This window comes from Brachyhypopomus gauderio, chromosome 8 (assembly GCF_052324685.1).
Source record: "Brachyhypopomus gauderio isolate BG-103 chromosome 8, BGAUD_0.2, whole genome shotgun sequence".
NCBI classification, from domain to species: Eukaryota; Metazoa; Chordata; class Actinopteri; order Gymnotiformes; family Hypopomidae; genus Brachyhypopomus; species Brachyhypopomus gauderio.
Window position 1 is genome coordinate 15,497,330 of NC_135218.1, and position 21,114 is coordinate 15,518,443.

Below are 21,114 nucleotides of genomic sequence, written 5' to 3' on the forward strand. Positions count from 1 at the left end.
CTTTGTCAATGAACAAACGAGTTTTTACAGCAATATCCAGCATTACTCTCGACTCTTTAAACACCTAAAAAGGATCTCCTTTCTGTCCGCATAGTATAAACTTACTCTAGAGGTTACATCACAAAACCCAAATTAAGAACCAAATGAAATGTAAAAAAATAAATAAATAACTTTTTCCAAAGGAAAAAACAACATGGACATTTAATCTTCAGTATGACACTCCAATATGGGCAGGGCCTCCTGGGTAAAGCCATGAGCCGTGCCAGTTAGAATGACACAGTGGCCTAAAGAGGGTCACGGGTCACCATTTCCTTAAAGCAGGCAGCAGGTGTTTCACACCAGGCTCTTGCATTCTGTCACTCTCACATAAACGTGTGCTCTGGTCCAACACCCATTTTAAGCATGTGAACATTACCCAAAATGCAAAGCGACTGAAAGCAAATAATAACATTCAGCCGCCACTCGTATTACCATGGCAAAGTCTCATACCGTGTCGTAATATAGGATAGATCTGTGGCGCTGGGGCGGTGGTGGGTTTTACACGCCACAGGAGAGTAGTCGTCAGGGAGAGAAGAGACTGGGCTCCACACGGCCACCCTACAGCGGGTCTCACTCAAATAACACAAACCTTCTGAGCGTCTACACGGTTCATCGGTGTTTAGGAAGGTGTGGCTTGGCACTGAAACCCTTCAGAGCCCTCTTGTAAAAGGAACACAAACAGAAGCACGGAGATCGGCCAGTGCTCAAACCCCACCTCCCCACCTCCCTCCCTCCCTCCACGCTCTGGGGTTCACTTCTCGAGCGGCTCTGATGGCTTTCACAGCTTTGGCTACGCTGGGGAGGAATTTCACAGCTTGAAACCCGAGAGCCCTGACCAGAGCGGGGGAAAGGGCCGCGGAGAAGGTCCCTAAACCTCCAGGAGGGCATTCACCCGCAAGGAATATCCAGAACGGAGACCGTTCCCTGTATCTGCATGTCCATGTATCTGTGTCTGCAAAATACATCATATGCTGGACACCATCATAAGATCAACTTCTGAACAAAATAAAATAAAAGAAATGAATACAATAAAATAATTGAGAACAGGCTGTGATGGAAATGTTTACCCACATTATCACGTCATATATCAAAATGTTCAAATGAAGAAATGTGATGGTTTGCCATTACCCTGTAGCATAATGTAATGCCTACAAGGCACCAGAAATACATTATTCATGTAACTCTTAGCTTCTAATATTCACTAAGAAACATCACCAACATTAACAAGCACTTGCAAAGTTTCTGTGGGTAACAAAAAAAAACAAAACATGCATAGCAAGCTGAACTTGCACTGACCAAATCAGCCCAGCACCACTTTTGTTCAACGTGAAACTGTCGGACACAGCAAAACAAACAAAAACAAAAAGGGGCGGGGCCACAGAGGCGTCTCAGAGGGCCGAGTGTGCAGCTACTCTAGCTGGGAATATGATGGCTGGGGTGTTTATTAATCTAATCAGCCACAGGGTTAATCTGAACCTGAATAGATGTCTGAAATGACTGCGCCCCATCCCGCCCTTGATCCAGACCCACTGGGCTTCTGCCTCTCTTTCAGCAGCAGTGTGGCCAGGGAGCCCCACTCAAACTAAGCTCTCTGCAGGGAACCTGATTCTGGCAAGGTTGCCATCAGCACCGCACCCACGTCAGTCCACTCTCGGCCTCCACGCTGCAACAGACGCGGCCCGCCAAGGCACAGACTCTGGCCTACAGCAGACGTTTAGTAGACAGGGCTCCAATAAGGCAGAGCAAAGTCCCCCCCCCCCCCATGATGACCGTAGCTCCTCTTTAGGTAAACCGAGGGTCCTGGGGGGGGAGGTTCTGCTTCACCACTGCTCCGCCCCTTCGGACGGCGATAAACCTATTAGCAATTCAGCCATCTTCAAAGGCAAGAGCCCGTGCAGATAATCCTTATTAAATTGGGATTGTACGAGCAAGTGAAAGGGTTTGCACACACAATGGCACGGGCAGGGAAGGTGCACTAATCCTCTCTTTAGTCCACAGTGGTGCACACAGGGCTGAGCAGCTTGGTGACTCCTCCCCCGCAGATCCACAGGCCCTGCCCCTCTGTGACAGTCCTGCCACACCCAGGGTTCAGGTCATAGTGCACACTCATGTGGGAAGTTCAAACACAGGCCACTGTATATTCGTCTTTGAAAATGCTGACTTGCTATGAATTCACAGGGACACAGAAGACACTAAAGCTCCAACATTAGCCATTTATTCATTCAAACAAAAGCAGACGGCATCATCGGTGTCACCCATGTATCCTTTGATAGGCTGAAAACACGATCTTGAAATATGAACATACAGCAGGTAATTTACATACGTGTATAGTCATTTGGCCATTTCTATTTACGTCTGGTTGACAAAATGGCATTTTTCGAGCTGTATCTCTGGTAAAAGTACCCTCCCCTAACACTGCGTCCATGTGCCAGCAGTATCAGGGAGCCTGGCTGGCAGCTGCACTGTCTGGTGCGGACGGGACTAGCTGAGCTCAAGCCGAGAAGATGAAAGCCCAGAGAACAGAAGGCAGGAGACTGGGCTGATGTGGGACTGCAGGTAACCCCATCCGCACACCGAACCCCCACCCATGAGCCCTGCATCCTTGCACTATAAAACAGAGATGCCTAGAATGTGGTGTCCTTACTTTGCCTCTGATGTGATTTTTCGATTTCTTGCCACCTCCTCACACACACACACACACACACACACACACACACACACACACACACACACACACACACACACACACACACACACACACACACACACGCTGTCTCTGAGCTGTAAAAATAGAATTTGGCACTGCACCTGGATATGAAGCCAAGCAAGACACTGTTCAGTGTCTTTACAACGATATCCTGACTAAACATAATGGCAATTTGGCACCATACTTAAATAAGCCTTAAAAATATTTTTATAAGCGAATAAAAGTTTTTTATTCATTTTCCATGAGTGTAGTAAATAGTTTCTAAGTCACACGATCTCCAGTAGGAATGGTGTTGCAGATTATACAGAGACAGAACAAAGATATGAAAAACAAACCAGAAGTTTACCTCCAACGCGGGCGCGCCCCACACCCAAACGTAGATATCAAAAACATAATCCTAAATGACATACCTTAATTCATTTGCTGCCTGCTGAGCTTTGAGCAGACTGTTAATTAAATGAATGCTTGATGCTGCTTGCCAAAACTTGATCTAGTTTAAAGGCAGAGAGCAGAAAATGAGTTTGCTAATCCTGCATCTTACTAAGTCATTTAGTGAGTCCCCAACACAGCTCAAATCCCTGTCAAACACCAGCAGAAACCCAAGTGCTTTGAAGCACAGAGCTGCGCGCACAAGCTTACCAGCACATCATTGTGTGTGTGTGTGTGTGTGTGTGTGTGTGTGTGTGTGTGTGTGTGTGTGTGTGTGTGCGTGCGCATGCATGAGACAGGGGAATGTGTACCGCATGCAATAAGAAGAAACTCCTTTAAGCAAAGTTCTAAAAAGTGAAGCCGCTATATTGATGCAACATGAGGTGTTTGACTACTTCTGACAAAACGTCCTCATTATACAGACAGACGCGCCTTGTAGAATGTTTCTAAGGAAACAAGCAAGTTCCACAAACATAACTTTGCATCTGAGTACACCGTGCAAATACCACAGCAAAACGTCAAGGCCTCAGACTCCAACACTCCTCGACACGGCCGGGTCGCGGACGCCCGGCTAGGCCGTCCGACAGAGGTGGGGAAGCCAAGAGCGGAAGGTCTCGGGCCGCGTGAGCCGGTTTGGACTAAGTGTGGAGCAGCCCCGCGCGCCTTTGCTCGAGAAACCCGCCGAGGCGCTCGCTGCGTCCGCAGCTGTGCGCCGGGGCTCGTTGTCGGGGCCGTGCGCCGGCACCCGAGCAGGAGGAGAGGGCCGCCAGGCCGGGGGCCCTGCAATAACAAAACGTCTTTGTGAAAACACAGCGGGGCCCGCTGAGAGACTGGGTCACAGAGGCGGGATCTCGAGGAGCTCTCCAGCTCACGGCGGATCTGTTTTCTTTCAGTCCGGCAGACAGGATATAATGGTTTCCACATGTGAAAGGGGCCCCAAACAACAATGAGGCCAGTTGAGAGGCCGGGTGTTTTATTACACTCCCCCTCTCCACATGCAGCAGTGGCTGCAGGACTCTGTGCATCTGATCCACAACTCAGCTCCAGGGAAGAAAGGACAGGGAATATATTTGTGGTGCGTAAGAGAAGCAAAACTATGGCTTCAATGGGAGTTTGTTGGTCAGTTTCTTTGCACAACAAGACAAACGGCATAAAATCGCATGCAACGCCTCTGAGACGAGACAAAACAGTTCACTTTTTTGGTCTTGTGTAATTGGAAAACTACTCTTACTAAAGCAAGACCAGGTCTGTGTGCAGTCCGTGGATTCACATTTACCAATTCGGACGCCTTATCTGTAGTACGGCTATGCTAGGAGCCCAGACACAGACAGCAGTCTTTCATCTAAATTTAGAACGCCGTGCATAGCTGATTCCCAGAGAAGGAGGTGAATGTGAGAGTGGGCTCCAGGAGCCACTGGGGAGCACGCGGAGATCTGGAAGGCTCCAGGGAGCCTGATGCCAGTAGTACCCGAGTTTGGCAAGAGGTGAGCTCCTTCGGTCCGAGGGCTGTGGAGCACACCAGCCAGGGGGGGAGATGTTAGTTCATATGTCTCAGACGTTCCCAGAGATCGTCCGTGTATCCAGGGAAACACAGGCTCAGCCCATTTCCTGCGGGACTGGCAGGTCAGCTCCAGGCTGGGATTAACTGCACGATACAGAAATTGCTGATCACAATTTCAGCCTTTGCAATACTGAGATCACAGAAGGATGAAATATTCAAGTGCCTATGATTTCACTTTTTTTTTAATTACTTCATGTGCTCTATACATTTCGACTAACCAGATGAGTGTGGTCTGGCTGTTCAGATGAACCAATGAGAATAAGCTAAGAGGCAACAATTTGAGCAAATTTTATTTTGGTCAAAACAAGTGTTATTTGTATCGTTCACCATAAAATATAAGATTTAAGATCAGGCCAGCGGGTACATATAAAATCAAATGGATGATGCACACACACCAATTGTGCATGATACTTAAGCCAATAGGATGTAGGATGCTCGAGGAGGCGGGACAGGCAGGACAGTGGTAGTGCTGGCAGCTCGAGGGGCGGGACAGGCAGGACAGTGGTAGTGCTGGCAGCTCGAGGGTGCGGGACAGGCAGGACAGTGGTAGTGCTGGCAGCTTGAGGGTGCGGGACAGACAGGACAGTGGTAGTGCTGGCAGCTTGAGGGGCGGGACAGGCAGAACAGTGGTAGTGCTGGCAGCTCGAGGGTGCGGGACAGGCAGGACAGTGGTAGTGCTGGCAGCTCGAGGGTGCGGGACAGGCAGGACAGTGCTAGTGCTGGCAGCTCGAGGGTGCGTGACAGGCAGGACAGTGGTAGTGCTGGCAGCTCGAGGGGCGGGACAGGCAGGACAGTGGTAGTGCTGGCAGCTCGAGGGTGCGGGACAGGCAGGACAGTGGTAGTGCTGGCAGCTCGAGGGTGCGGGACAGGCAGGACAGTGGTAGTGCTGGCAGCTTGAGGGTGCGGGACAGACAGGACAGTGGTAGTGCTGGCAGCTTGAGGGGCGGGACAGGCAGAACAGTGGTAGTGCTGGCAGCTCGAGGGTGCGGGACAGGCAGGACAGTGGTAGTGCTGGCAGCTCGAGGGTGCGGGACAGGCAGGACAGTGGTAGTGCTGGCAGCTCGAGGGTGCGGGACAGGCAGGACAGTGCTAGTGCTGGCAGCTCGAGGGTGCATGACAGGCAGGACAGTGGTAGTGCTGGCAGCTCGAGGGTGCGGGACAGGCAGGACAGTGGTAGTGCTGGCAGCTCGAGGGTGCGGGACAGGCAGGACAGTGCTAGTGCTGGCAGCTCGAGGGTGCGGGACAGGCAGGACAGTGGTAGTGCTGGCAGCTCGAGGGTGCGGGACAGGCAGGACAGTGGTAGTGCTGGCAGCTTGAGGGTGCGGGACAGGCAGGACAGTGGTAGTGCTGGCAGCTCGAGGGGCGGGACAGGCAGAACAGTGGTAGTGCTGGCAGCTCAAGGGTGCGGGACAGGCAGGACAGTGGTAGTGCTGGCAGCTCGAGGGTGCAGGACAGGCAGGACAGTGGTAGCGTTGACCGCTTGAGAGGTGCCCTGGTACGCAAACTCCGTGATGAGTGCCGTCGTGGTTAATATTGGCCAATGAGGCAAAGCACCCACACATCAAGGGAGCACTGGGTTTGCTTCTCCACATAAAGTGTGTGACTGGAATCAAACAGCGCAGGAAACGAATGTTTGATATTACTGGAACAAGGCGATTGAACCAAGTCTGAAGGCTCGTTAAGGGCGTTGTTTCAGGTCTGATCTGCCAAAGAACACACAGGCAAAGAGCTGCCTTTAAATTCAGGAAGAGTAATTTCAATGCATTAAGCAGCTTCTACATTAATCCAGCCACATCACCAGGAACATATGGGCTCTTATAAATCATTTAGTGGGCCTAGTGCGGCTCCCCTTTACAGTAAATGAACAGTGAGGTCATGTCTAGAGTGATGGGTGTAAAGATTTTCAAAGATCTTTACTTTCTGAGCAGCTACAAGAGTACGACTGCAGAGCAGATGAAACTCGCAGATCAACCCAGCTAGCATTGGTATCACTCAGCAGTAGCACAGAATTCTCTTCGACACCACCAAAAAACACTGCATGCTAGACAGCTGAGGTTCTTTGTGGACCACATCTATTTACAAGCACATGCAAATCCTCCTTTACTGGGCCGTGCCAAGGAATACGGGGATTGCAGAAATCACATTGGACAAACAAGAAAAAAAAGAAAGTCTGGAACCTGCCAAACAGGCCAAACTTATTCTGCGGTAAATAAAGTCCCAAATATGAGACTTTGTCATCTGGACAGAGCCACCATTTGCTTGAAAGGAAAAAACCTCTCTGTTTAGCTGCTGCCCATAGGTGACTAGGAGAAGGTGTCCTTCCCCAGACCTGAGACGCCAGAGTCTTGGCTCACGCAGACAAGAGCAGCAGACAGCAGACATGATGTCGGGGTGGCATACGGGGAGGGGGGGAGGGGGGTTGCTGAAGAATTCTGTCTTTTATCAAGAACAACTGACCAGGGCTGGACTGAGTGGAAATATAAGGCTTATAAGCCCCAGAAATGCCGTGCATGAAAAATGCTTCGATAAATAAAACAAGAAAGCCTTGTTAGAAGCAGTTGTGTGCCTGGCTCGTGTACCTGCAGGTCTGCATAGGAGGCCACTATGGTTTGGTCTTGCATAACCACGCCAGTAGTGATCAGTGCTGGCACAACTAATCTCCTGTTGGCAGGACAGCGTAAACCGGAATGCACAACTGTGATAACATGCTCGAGTCCCACCAAGAGAAGGAGAGAGAGATGAGGTCTTTCCCAAATCTCAACAGTCCTCAGTCTTCCGAGAAGATGAAGCCCTTTGACCTGATTACATTACATCATATTCCAAGTTAGAAAAACATAATGCATATCAAACTAATAGCTGGTCAGCTCAGTGAGCACTGGACATGCATGTGCCTGACATGGTAGGCATCCTCGGAAGATTCCCCAGCGCCAATCCTGTTGCTAGCTGCACTGCAGGGGACAGGGGCCCATCAGGCCGGGGGCCGAGGGCCAGGCCTTAGGCTCGGCCAGGGGCCCTGGCTGCAGGCGGACCCCAGCGGGCCGGGTGGTGGACGGAGGATGAGAGCAGGGGCCCGTCTAGCCCCGCCACAGTCTGTTAGGCACAGGCAGGCCAAGCCAGCTCCTCCAGGGTAAAACCATCAGAGGTTCCCAGACTGGACTGCTGCTCAGAGCCCCGGGGCAGGAGGGCTGGATCACTGCAGCGATGGGGGAGGGAGGGGGGGAGGGGTGCCTCTATTTGCAATAGTATGAAGCCAAAATAGGCAGATAACGAGAGAATATATTTTCAGTTCTGTAGTAAATTATTCCACTCTATGCTTTTCTGAGCATACCTCTGAACAGTAACTCAATCAGAAACCCAGTCAAATTACAGAGTACTGGTATACGTTTATTCAATGTTGTGTTCTTTACCAGCTTTTTCCTCTCTCTTCATCCTTAGCTTTATTTTTTGTAGATTCGGAACAAAAATATTGCACCCACAGTTTCATAGCTGTGTTTATTTCATGAGGCACTACTGCCAAACTGAGTAAAACGAAATGGCTTTTACTTTGAAAACTGCCATCAAGAATCATACAGCATTTTTGTTATATTCTTTCTCCAGATTTGGAAAGAAGAGTCTGACTGAAAACAGATGTGGTTTCTGTGTGACACCTGTGTGGTTCCAGAGAGGCACTACCACCATGGGCTTCTCAACTCCTTCTCCACTAATACCACATATGTGACAAACTCCAACATCAAGTCAATACATTTATTAGCTGTGCCGGTCCATAGAGAAGCTCTGAGTGAAAACAGAGAATGAGAAATCAAAAATGGTTCTGCACCTACACACCTCACTCAGACATGTCAGTCAGGCGTGAGCCCGTCTTCCTTTGGGGCTGCTGACTGACTGGTGACATCTCTAGACAGAAAACTGCTCAGGTTCATCTCAAAGTCTTTGAGACAGAGGGGGGAAAAAAAACCCTCCTCATCTCACGTTACAAGAATGTGACGGTTAGTTTTGGCACGGCCTTCCACCAGCTCTGAAGAGCAGGCATTCCAAACAAACAGGCAGCGTGACCTGGTGGGAGGCAACACACCGACGGCACGCCGACGGGCAGGAAGACCGGCCGGAAAACTCTCCAACGGCAGAAGGATCCGAACAGCACGATAAACCAACTAACCTTGCAGACAGATACAAACAAAAACGAATGAAACTGCAAGAGGAGAAAAAACCCTCAGAGAAGCACAGTGGGACATTCCCGCAAGAGTCTAGCATGCATAAAAACCTGCATATGAGCTATAGTGCATTGAGACAAGCTAATATTTGCTACGGAAGTAATTACATGTTGATTATAATCACGTAGCAGCTTCTGCTATATCCTCACAAAACCTATAGCATATTGAAGAACAGGAGTGTTCATCCACACTAAATGTCAGCTGGTGGGCAAAATGAGAAATCATGGACTATCAATGCTGGCACAAAGCCATTAATAATGCATAGCTGTAGCACTGATGCTCCAAAGACCGCACATCACACAGGCCCGAGTTAAATCTCTCATCAGCACCCACCAAGCCATCGGAAGGGGGACAGAAGACCGAGAATTCTGATCTTGATGTATATGGAGGAAAAATGAGCAGAGACCATCACTTATTTTAACAGGCAGACTCCATTTACATTTAAGATGAGCTCTGTGATTTAGGAGAGGTCTCCAACCTCTGGGACAGAAGCTGAAGGACAAAAGATGATAAGCTCTTTACATTCTATAGCCTACATGAACCAATAAAACACTCAGATGTACTCCAAGTGCCGTTAAATGTCAGAAAACCTGGGCAGAGATGTGTGTCCACAGCACCACACTGGAAAGCCTTAAATATCCTCTCATCAGGGCAGGATATGTGTGGGCTCTCGAGGCTACCTGCATTCCCACAGTGCTCTGGGGCACCATCTCTCCGCAAACGTTCATTACACACGGCTTCCCTTTGAGCTGCCGCCAGAGACCCGGCAAGCTGTCCCCAAAGCTCCTGTAAGAGACACGCTGGCACTGGACCAGTTCTCTCCCACACACACACACACACACACACACACACACACTGCGAGTGCCAAGCAGACTGCAGAAGTGCTTTCAGATGAATGTGGGAGCATGTACTTCCTGTGTCCCCCCCCCCCCCCCCCCCCCCAAAAGCCAGCACCCACACCCCCAATACAGCCCTAGTAAATGAGGCATTAAATCAGAGCATTCTGCTCATGTGATCCCAACCCAAGGCCAGTGCGTTTATCTAAAACCACACTCCAACATCTCCACCATGCCTCGGGGGGTTGTAAATAAACAAACATGGATATCTCTCCAGTTCACTCATTCAGACACACACACACACACACACACACACACACACACACACACACTAGGTCCAGCTACAGTCGAACGACCTTCGAGGCCACTTTCATGTTTCTATGTCAACATGGGAGACTGCAGCGTCTGGCGGTAACAGCCCTCTGCTGCTGTGCTCAAGCAGGTGTTGCGTTAGCAGTGGGCGGGGCCAGGACGAGGTCTCGCCCCCGCGGGCACCGCCCAGTATCATCGTAGCCCAGATACAAACCCGGCTGTGGCCTGCTCCTCCTGCGCCTTTGCTGTTGGGTTCAAAGCCCGCCAGCCGCACAATTACACCGCCTCCGAGACACAACTCTTTCATCTCTCCAACAGAGAGATGGGGTCAAAGTTCGGATATCTGAGGTCATTTCCTGTTTTATATGAGGCAGTGAAGGAGAGCACAGACTCATTAACAAAGGGCAAGAAAGGGAGGGAGAAATGGAGAGAGAGGGGGAGAGAGAGAGAGAGCTGAGAAAAAGACAGACAGACAGATGGGATCCCTGTAGGCACATGAAAGTAAAAAAATTGATCTTGTCATACTCTTCAAAGTCGACGTGTGACCAATGAGCAGCAGACACTCGGAGTCACGAGGCATTCAGAAAAACACTGGGGAGCTAATGAGACAACCTCAGGTTGGATAATGTCTCTTTGTGTAGCCGCTTCTTCCCAGGAAGAAAACAATGCCCCACATACAACAGGGAGGATTTCTCACACTGCCACTCGCACCCCTGCGATCAGATATACGGCTGCCAAAGGGCAAACACAGATCTACTCAGGCCTGCGATTCAGAGCTCAGCTGCTGGATGAGAACCATTAAACCATTCAATCCTAATTCATGTAGCAGGAGAGCATGTTATAGCAGAACTGTACCACGTCTCAACGTTCACGTGATCGAAGTCTCTTCCATTTATATCACCTGACCTCAAACCAATCAGTCCCGAGGAAACCACGGGCTGTTCCGGGAGGGGCCGGACCGAGCCGAGGCTGGACGCCCGGGCCTGGGAAGGCTGTTGTGTTTTTGTGAATGGCTGCAGGCAGCCAGGCTACAGCGACAGAGATACCCTGTTGTCTGCCGCACAGAGCAAGCTTGCAGACAGACTTCAGGATTAATGAAGTGGGTTTATTTATTTATTCATGACAAAGAAAGGGCCCGGCTGCAAAGACAAGGCTTCACTGCGCTAGCCGGCGGTGCGAGAGCTTTTCAAAAAACACCCCATCCGCAACTTTCCCAGCCCCCGCAGCCCGGCTTATGCAAGCCCCTCCCCCAGGCGGCCCCTCCCCCAGCCGGCCCCTCCCCCAGGCACGAGGAGCTTCCACAGCCTTGCTCTGAAGAGGACCCAACACGAGGCACGCAGCGCCAGCCAAACACTCACACAGACCCTGTCGTCACACCTCATCTTAACGATATGATTATGCAGATTTCTGATTGAAAAGGGGGGCGGGGGCTCTTACTGGTCTGCACCATGCAGTACACTCGTGCAATCAGTGACGTGTCCATGGGGCTTAGGGAGGGGTGGGTGTGCGTCACTGTGGGAGGGGCTGATCTGATGACGGCTGTGAGATGGGGGGGGGGGGGGGGGGGGGTCAGGGCTCCTGCTGTAGTTGCAGGGGGGGGGGATCCTCCAGGACAGCAAAGATGGGGAGGGAAACTCAACTAGAGACAGACTGCAATAGGGGTATGCTGATGTACCCTTCATACAGTATGCGCGCGCGCGCACACACACACACAAACACGCATAGATACACGCACACACCGAGACACCTCTATACACAGAGAGACACACACATTCATTTTTCTAGCCCTATCCCCTGGGCTTTTCGGCTCAGTACTGGCTCAGATCAGCTCAGCAGAAGGGCTGGCCGAACACCACACAAAAGCTAGCACCCGCAATGCCTATCTTCACCACTGTGTGTGTGTGTGTGTGCACGTGTGTGTGAACCTCCAGTTAATTACAGCTCACTTGGGAGGGTCTAGATGAAATACTTGCTCATAAGAACTCCCGTGAAACAAACTAGTATGGCAAGATATGATTAATCGTTACTGCAATATAACAATTTTGTAAAATGTAAACGGTCTTTTAAAAAATTAGCTGGGGGGGTTTAATTGGCATCTCAAACAGTCTAGATGAATAATTGTCAAATTAACAGGGAAGTCTATGTCACTACTGCGTTCATCACCACAATCACTACTGTGTCAAGTAAAAAGTGACATACTCTAACTCAGGGGTGCCCACAGTTTTCAGCTTGCGAGCTACTTATAAGATGACCAGGTCAGAAAGATCTACCGGGGGTGGCGGCGAACGTAATTTGTCGAGCGGGGGGGTGGGGGGTGGGGGGGGTGGCGAACGTAATTTGTTGAGCGGGGGGGGGGGGGGGGGGGGGGGGGGGGTGGCGAACGTAATTTGTTGAGGGGGGGGGGGGGGTGGCGAACGTAATTTGTTGAGTGGATTGCAGATTGGCTACCGTGAATGTCAATCAAAATACAACCGTCAGTGCAGATGTGCGATTCATCTACTACTATTTTATGTGACGCGATCTACGCACATTCCTTCGCGATCGACCGACACTTCCTTCGCGATCGACCGGTCGATCGCGATCGACGTAATGAGCACCCCTGCTCTAACTGCTATAGAACACAATATAATTGCAATATAGCATGTTGTTAAGATCCGTTAAGCTTGTGGAACCCAGATTGCACTACGCCGTCCAGTGGTGATATCCAAGTCCGTAAGGGTCCAGCCATCAGGCACCCGAGGGAACCTCACACGTGAAAGTCTAGCCCACGTCTTCTCTTCATGGCCAAGGTCTGCTGTGAAGACCTGCCCAACGTTCATAGACGATGTTCTATTAGATGAGCTCCTCTCAGTGTCTACCACAATGTCTTTGCTTAAAGGGCTGGGTGTGGAGCTGTAATGTGAAGAAACACAAAACTGGCCTCCAGATTCTGTTGTTAATATTGTAAGACATTTACAGTTTTCAGTGAGACCAAACTCAATTCCCATGAATAGAAAACAAGTGGTGATGTTAATACAATGAACTGATACAAAGGACAACTCAAGTGTTTCATTTGCATACAAACAATGCTACCACAGACACTGATGCTGGGGTTATTTATGCAAAACCCCTTAAGCAAAATGTTGGAGACTTCCTGTCTACACAGTAGTCTCACACACCTCATATATCATATATCTCAACACGGATTTAAACCAGCAAGGAAAAAGCTAACTATGTGAAGGATATAAGCATTCATTTGAGGCCTTTGGTCTTTTACAGCATAGCCCAACTTGGTTCTAGGTCCTTGTAACTCAGTTTACCAAATCTAAAAACAGTTATTCTGGAAATGTAAAAAAAACCCTGCAACCTGAAGCCCCGCCCACCTGCAGAGGCACCACCCCTAACTGTTGGTGGGGGGAATAGTTCTGATGGCTACAGGGAGTGATTGTGAGACACTGTGTGATTGTGAGGGTGTAGGAACCCACAGATCCAGCCTCCCCCCCATACTTGAGCCCTGCCATCAACGAAGCATACCACCAAAGAGATCTGGAGGTTCTGGGTTTTGTTTTGGGCTTCTTTTTAAAGTGTAGTGATTTATCTACCTTAGACCTGTAAATGCGAGAATGTGCAAAAACATGCCACATTTACCATCCCGAAGAATAATTATCATGCTCACAACCATTTCATTAACAATGACAGTCAATTTTCAGCTGTGAACTGCCACATAAAAAACAGCAACTTTTCAATAATCTCACACCCTTTTGATATTTTGAAATGTTTTCTTGTGATACATAAAACATTATTATTATTATAAAGTGGACCACACTTTGCTAAAGGTTACAATAAAAGGCAGTTGTGCTTAACACATCAAATCCTGCAGATAATTCATTAAGTGGATGTTCAATTTTTAAAAATATTCAAACAAATAGCAAATACAAATGATCTTGCTTGCTAACATCATGCCATATTATATACATGCAACTGTATACACTGTACTGTACTAAATCTGTAAGACTGCGATCCAGACATGAGCTACCTCTTTTCTTTTCTATCAATCTATACAAGCATATCGATTCAGTCAGGGAGTGGTTCCCCTATCCTGCAAATATCACGCTCATCCTGCTTCTCATTAGGCTCCGCCCTGTAGGGTCATGAAAAGGACCATGTGACATGAAGCCGACCTATTTGAAGCGTGTTTTATCCTCCCCTTCTACACAGTTCCACCGGCAGCACAGAGAACAGATCAGGTCACGGCGGCCAAGTTAACGAGCAGCCGCCGCACTAACACTCCACAGGTATTTAATCAAAGTTTAACAAGCGTGCGCCACAAATTACAGGCCCCACAGAAGTCAGCGCCCACTCACTGAACCGAGTTCATCTTAAACTCGGCAGATATCATGTCGTGCGACTCCTGGAGCAGAGGAGGACGAGGAGGAGGAGGAAGAGGCAGGCGCCATGGAAACCCTGCCACCCAGGAAGAACAGCGGTGAAGGTGCTGTTGATGGATGGTGCCACTATTAGCTGCATTGGGGTGGTCTCAATGGCAAGTTCAGCGAGGATGAGCCCCCAAACCAGGACTCATTTCCACCAGTGAGTGAGGCAGTCAAACCCAGCCTGCAGCCAAGGCCACACCAGCTGTGCCTGTTCATATCTGTTCTTCTCTGGATCTTTCGTCTCTCAGATTCTCTCATCTCGGTTGCACGCTTCCATACCTCCCAAAACATTTCCTCCAAGTCAAAAAAGTGAGAAATACTGAAAACCTTTACTGTTTAATCATCAACAATGCAACAATTTATTCTAGCCTGTTCATCCCGGGTGATCGAGTGGGTTAGTGATGTGTGCAGTTGTGATTGGGATACAGGGAGAATGCACGGGAATTGTGGTAAACTATACTACAGAAGTGTTCCACATTAAACCGAGCAGAAAACAAAAACAACAAAAAAATGGAAAGAAAGAAAGAAAAAAAAAACATCCCAAGGTAACATATCTGAAGATGGGGACACAAACACCAGAATTACTGCATTATTGTATGCTGCAGCTCAGACCAGCCTAAGGACAAAACCAGCCACTCCTTCCCTGCAGGCGCACATTGTGCAAATGCACGACAGCAAATCTACTCAAGATCAAGATGAGTGGGCAAACGTTATCTGACAGAGAAACTCAATCAGATTTCTGTTAAGCATCATTTTAAAGACATAAATGTAGTTATTTCAAGAGCTCCTACAGTGTAATGTCACAAAAGAATCCCAAATTCGGCATACATAAATCACCTTTCATCAGTTTCAAATAAGGAATCATGTGTTATTTTAAGATGTGTAGGTTATTAGTAGCACTAATCCAAGTTTGTCGTTTTAACATATAGACTAAAATAAAATAAAAGATGGTACTAAAATTAAGTACTACAGTCAATATAGCGCTGATCCGATTTCGCATATCGAAATCGATTGGGCAGACATTAGCACAAATGTTGGATCGGATATCTGTGAAGAAATCTTTAAGGAAACCGATCCGATACCATTACAAATCCAACCTAAAAACAGCACAACACCACGTGACAACAGCAAAACTAACGTGTTAGTTTTAGCAGGTCACATGAAAACAGCTCAGCTAGTTTGAGCACAGTTTAGAATTTAGTAGATATATGTTTAGTAGATTTGTACTACTAAACGTTAATGATTAAAGACTATTATGTTCAAATTCAAATATTCATGCACTCACACACGTGATTTCCATTGCTATCATTATGATAAGCCAGTGTGGGGAACAGGCCACCTGCATTCTAGTGAGAACATTTAAAGGAGATAAAACAGCATTTAAGCACTCCTCACTGCCATATCTATGACCAAATGGGATATTCTTATTAATACACTCTTTGAAAAAATAAATGACATTTCCATTTTGACCATGAAGTGTAAAGGAGCTTTATGGTTGCAGAAACCTGACAGAAACGGAGCCAGAGAAGAGAGTCCAACCAAACAAAGCCCTTCTCTAAATTCACAAAGCTAATTGCTTTATGACTTTCGCATATGCAAACCTCCTGAAAATGGGAAAAGGCTTTCGTTAGCCTGGATTTTAAGGTAAGCTTGATATTTTGAAAAGAAGAACATCCAAGCTTCATGCAATTGCCTGTACACACATATATACACACAATATATATATTATATAGTGTGTGTGTATATATGTGTGTACAGGCAATATATATATGCACATGCCATGAAAGAAAAGCCACATTGTAAACATGAGATTACAGTTTGACATATCTAATGGTTTAACCAGAGCTTGAGTTGAGAGAGACTTGTAGTGCCGGTCTCTCTGCTTATTTTATTGTTACGTTCCTGTGGAACTACAGATGCTGCATTCAGTAAAAAGAAAATCCGGAGTGACTCTGGTGTAAATGTCAGGAGTGAGGTGTACTGAGCACACATAGAGAGTGTGCATGCTGAGGGTGAACACAGACCAAATGTGTGTGTGCTGAGGGTGAACACAGACGGAATGTGTGTGTGTTTGTGTGTGTGCACTGAGGGTCATTATCTGAGGACCAAAACAGTAGCTAAATATCATCTTGCTAGCAGAGACAGTGACTGTAAGGCAATGGAAGGAGAAAAATTGAATGCCCGAGTCTTGTAAACAAAGTTTTTTTTATAGGCTAATTGTATTTATGTGTATCTTCATGTTCATGCATGGCATCTACAAAACAGCATAAATAATAAATCTTACATAACAACCCCTTAAAACAACTAAAATAGAGCTCCATCATGATTTTTAACAAAAACATAAGATTGACATCAACCGACATTCAAATGCTAGACATCAGTATCAGAAAAACTGGTATTGTGCCACCTCTATACAAAAGCATACTATATATACACGTCAGATCTAGAATGCTCCAATTAGGGTTTGTATATTTACATTTACAAACAGACAGGGCATAGATGCAAAAAACATCAGCTCATATCTCGTGTTACTCTGGTAGACCATTAGCATTGATAATCACTCCATGGGGAAGGTCACTCTGTTTACGCGAGCCTGTAATTCAGGTGTACCAGATGCTGGCCATGCAATGTCATCAGTGTTGTTTTCATGGGCACAGCAATATTTAACCTGGAAGCAGACAGCCCAGTTCATGGAGAATTGGTCTGACTAAATACACAGCTCGATTTAACACAACTGTTTGAAATTAACTTTTTTTTCTCCAGGAAAAAAAAAAATCCAACAGCTTTTACTACAGCTACAAAGTCGACATCAAAACAGACATTTAAAGAGCTGCCAAGGCATTTGAAAATTTCTCTAAATGAGCAAACCATTTGTCTGATTTATTATCAATTACGAAGGGAAAAGGGAAAATGGGGGAGAGAAAGTCTGTGTGTGTGTGTGTGTGTGTGTGTGTGTGTGTGTGTGTGTGTGTGTGTGTGTGTGTGTGTGTGTGTGTGTGTGTGTAGAGCAAGTGAGAGAGAGCATGTAGGTCTGAGCTGGAGAGAAATGATTAACATGTAGGTGTGACAAAGGAGGTGTGATGCGAGAGGAACTCTTCTCTCATGCTGATGTGTTCTACAGCTTTTCACAGAGAAGAAAGGCCATTTGGACTGAGCTCCCCCACTGACTACTTCTCTAACCACTCACTATAAAGTGCAAACCCCTCCACCACCATCACATCACACCAAAGTCTGCCATTTGTTTCAAAAGTGCCCTCTGAAAACAAGCACTACCTACGTTTCCTTGACCAAGAGCTAAGACTGGTGCATTTAGCATTGTTACACATTAACACCCTTTCTTCCAAACAAAATCAACCAATAGTGGCTCTTTAGTATTAATGTCGTGCCCACACAACAGTCCTGATTGAGTGTAGAAATGACCCGTGGTGTCCATTTTAAAGCTGAAGACTATAAATCCCAAGCAATTTCCCCTTTTCACTTTTGCAAAATCCAGATGGTTCGCGTTTCTAAAGATCCTCTATGTACTGAACAGGCTAGATTTCTGGTTTATAATTATGTGGTATAGCCAACATAATTTGTTTTTCTACTTCATGCCACTATTCGATTCTTTTTTCTTTTTTTTATTAGCAGTAGGCTAGATGTTAATTAATAAATCTACAATTACAAATGTCAAAGCATCTTTATCCTCATACGTAACCTTGCAAAATGATTAGATGCTAGGGGAAAATATTGCATCTAATCATGGCGCATAGGTCTGAGTAGAATTATTTTCTTATCTACCGAATTATTTGAAATAAAATATAAAATATATATAAAAATAATAAAAACCAATTAACAGGAAAAAAACATGAAATGTACTACACTGCAAAAGAGATTATTATAATATAATGCCCAAACGTAGCCTAGAAACTGCGCCTTAAACTTCAAAGCCCCCTTCCCACTGCAACTAGTGTACACAGAAGCAACAACAGGAGTAAGAAACAGTCAAATCAAACCCATTTCAAGCATTCGACACACGATCGCACATCATTCTTAGGCAGCAGGTAGACTATGGAGTCTCACGGCCATTAGACTCCGCACTGCTTCAGCGAGGTTTACCTATTAAAACAACTCCAACTGCAGCCTGACGCCCCGCAGTTGTTTCACCGCGCAGCGCTGCACCGTGCAGGCTCGCGCCCCGTCTCGCGCCACGGCGCCTGGCCGCTGCAATAACTATACAACTATAAGCAAAGGTCGACGTTATGCGAGACGGAAGCAACAACGTAAAACAAACAAAAAGGTGTTTCGTTACCTGCATCGTGAAAACTCCCAACTCCTGAGCCGACAGCTTTTTCATTTGCACGGCCAAAACTTGTGCCTCTTCCAGGATTGAAAACTCACTTTCGGCATCACAAAGTCCACTGCAGAGAAGTCCTATAAAGACTACAAAACAGCAGCTAAAAACCTTGAAACTGTTAAGGTAAAGGTGAGAATGACTACTCCAAGCCAAGAAGGAAATCCGAGATAAAATCACAGATCCAGCCCGTGAGCGTCTCGCCATGATGGCTTGACTCTGAGTAGTACTGAGCTAAGACGCGGAGCAGCTCCGGGGGAAAAACTTCAGTGATTACTTCTAAACTAAGTCCGTGATCGCTTCTTAACCAAGTCTAAATTAAACGTCATAGCTAAAATGCAGCAAGACATTGTAATGTTTTCTTGTTTTAATAAATAAAGAGCCCAAAACAGCGATCGCATTTGCTTCTTTTTCGGCACCTTGGGTCCGCTCGCAGTAACTCCCTGTAAAGTGCGAGCCCGAGCATCACAATAGGAGCGAAAAGTCCGCGGCGCCGCCGCCAAAGCCCGGCAAGGAGTTTCTCAAGTGGATCTGGATTCCATTGCCGAGAGTGGAGGGGAGTACGGTTTACAGGAAAGCCCGGCATGGAGTTTCCCAAGTGGATCTGGATTCCAATGCCGAGCGTGAAGGGGAGTACGGTTTACAGATCAGACCGATTGCGGTGAAATATAGTCTGTTAAAAAACAAACAAAAACATGTACTATCGACAGTAGAAATATAAATATAGCAGTACGGTAATTGTCACAATTACTAACAAATAATCTAGGCGCTTGGCGACAACACGTGGTTGTTTCAAAATCTTATTTTCATATAGTTGTGGGCTTTTTCTTCACCGTTTACAAACACTGTCATGGGATTGCGTGTTCGGATTTTTTAATGCTGATAAACGTGAGCAAACATTAAAAATACAAAAAATGTATGTGATTTGTTTTGAGTACTTTAGATTAACATAAAATTGACAGATTGTAGGTATTAATAGGGCATCAGTGAAGCCTTGTGAAACGATTAGCAAAGCGTGCAGCTTCTGCTAAACCTATAGTAACCTTCATCAAAAATAGATTATATTGGAGATGTTGTATGAATGCATGTACCTATTTGTAGTCTAGGTGTGATATGTGCTAGCTGCCACGTACGGCTTCCAAGCCCAGCGTTTCTTTCTCGAGGCCGTGATAAGACCGAGTGCGCATGCGTCCTGTATAGGCGCGAGCCAGGACGCGTCACTCGGATCAGACCTGCCACCACGAAGCCGCCTGATCGTAACAGCGATACTGACGGGCCTGTGTGAACGAGGGACGTGGCAGCCAGTCTTCAAGGCTGAGGCTTGTCTTTTTGTCTTTGACTGCTTCTGTGTCCTCTCTTCCTGCACCGTCATAGCACCGGTCCGTGTTGCTGCTTAGGGGTGCAGGAATTCACATTTGTTTTATTTTAGGATAGTTTCAGATTCTGTTTTATATTATATTTGCACTTTAGTGTCTCTGTAACTGTTCTGTGTCATGGAGTTGGTCTGCACAGCAGGCATCAGGGTCAGGAGTTGATCTCATACTCTAAGCTGTGGCCTCCTGGACTTCCTCTCTCCCTCTCACTGTCTGCCCCCCTCCATTATCTCCTCCTCCACCCCCTCCCTATCTAACACCATCTCTCATCTCCTCCTTCACCCCTCCTCCTATCTAAATCTACCCCCCATTACACGTCTGTGTTGTTGAACTAACTACCTGAAGTTAATATCTTATTCTCTGGCTCAAAATAACGATTCCAAGTTTCTCCACAAGTTCAAATAAACACAGAGAATGTGATAATCGGCACAGTCCCCTGAGTCTTCATTGCCAAATGCTATCTCCTCATGGAGCTCCTCTACTGTGCAGCACTGCGGTGTCTTTATGTCGAGGACAAGTCCTGTCTTCACCGCCTCGATATGTCGAGGACGGGTCCTGCGTTCCCCACCTGGACCTTCCCAGGACGGGTCCTGCGTTCCCCACCTGGACATTCCCAGTACGGGTCCGGCCTTCGCCACCTCCCCAGCAGCTGTTCAGATTCTGGTGCTGCAGTGCCTGAACTCCCCGGCGGCAGCGTGTTCAGGAAGTGATCCAGCACTACACACCACTGGGGCCATTGTGCTGAGTTCCGCCCCCAGCGCACTCTTCCTCTCTCCCGGGAGAAGGCTCCTGAGCCACAGTGCTGCCGGCACCTGCAGGACTGCCCTGCTCGTGGCCGCTGGGTCATCGGGTCGCTCTGACAGCAGATCCACCAGCACCTGTAGTGTTGTCCCTCCAGTGC

General features: G+C 47.3%; 1 protein-coding gene across 1 annotated transcript in view; it reads right to left on the minus strand.

The window, feature by feature from the left end:
* The window catches only part of LOC143521686 (VWFA and cache domain-containing protein 1-like), a 42,748-nt gene extending 23,459 nt beyond the window's left edge, over nt 1-19,289 (minus strand). Inside the window, 1 exon segment of the mRNA XM_077014846.1 lies at nt 18,799-19,289. Coding sequence (XP_076870961.1) covers nt 18,799-19,047 — 249 coding nt within the window. The 5' untranslated portion in view covers nt 19,048-19,289.
* Between the last annotated feature and the right edge of the window lie 1,825 nt (nt 19,290-21,114).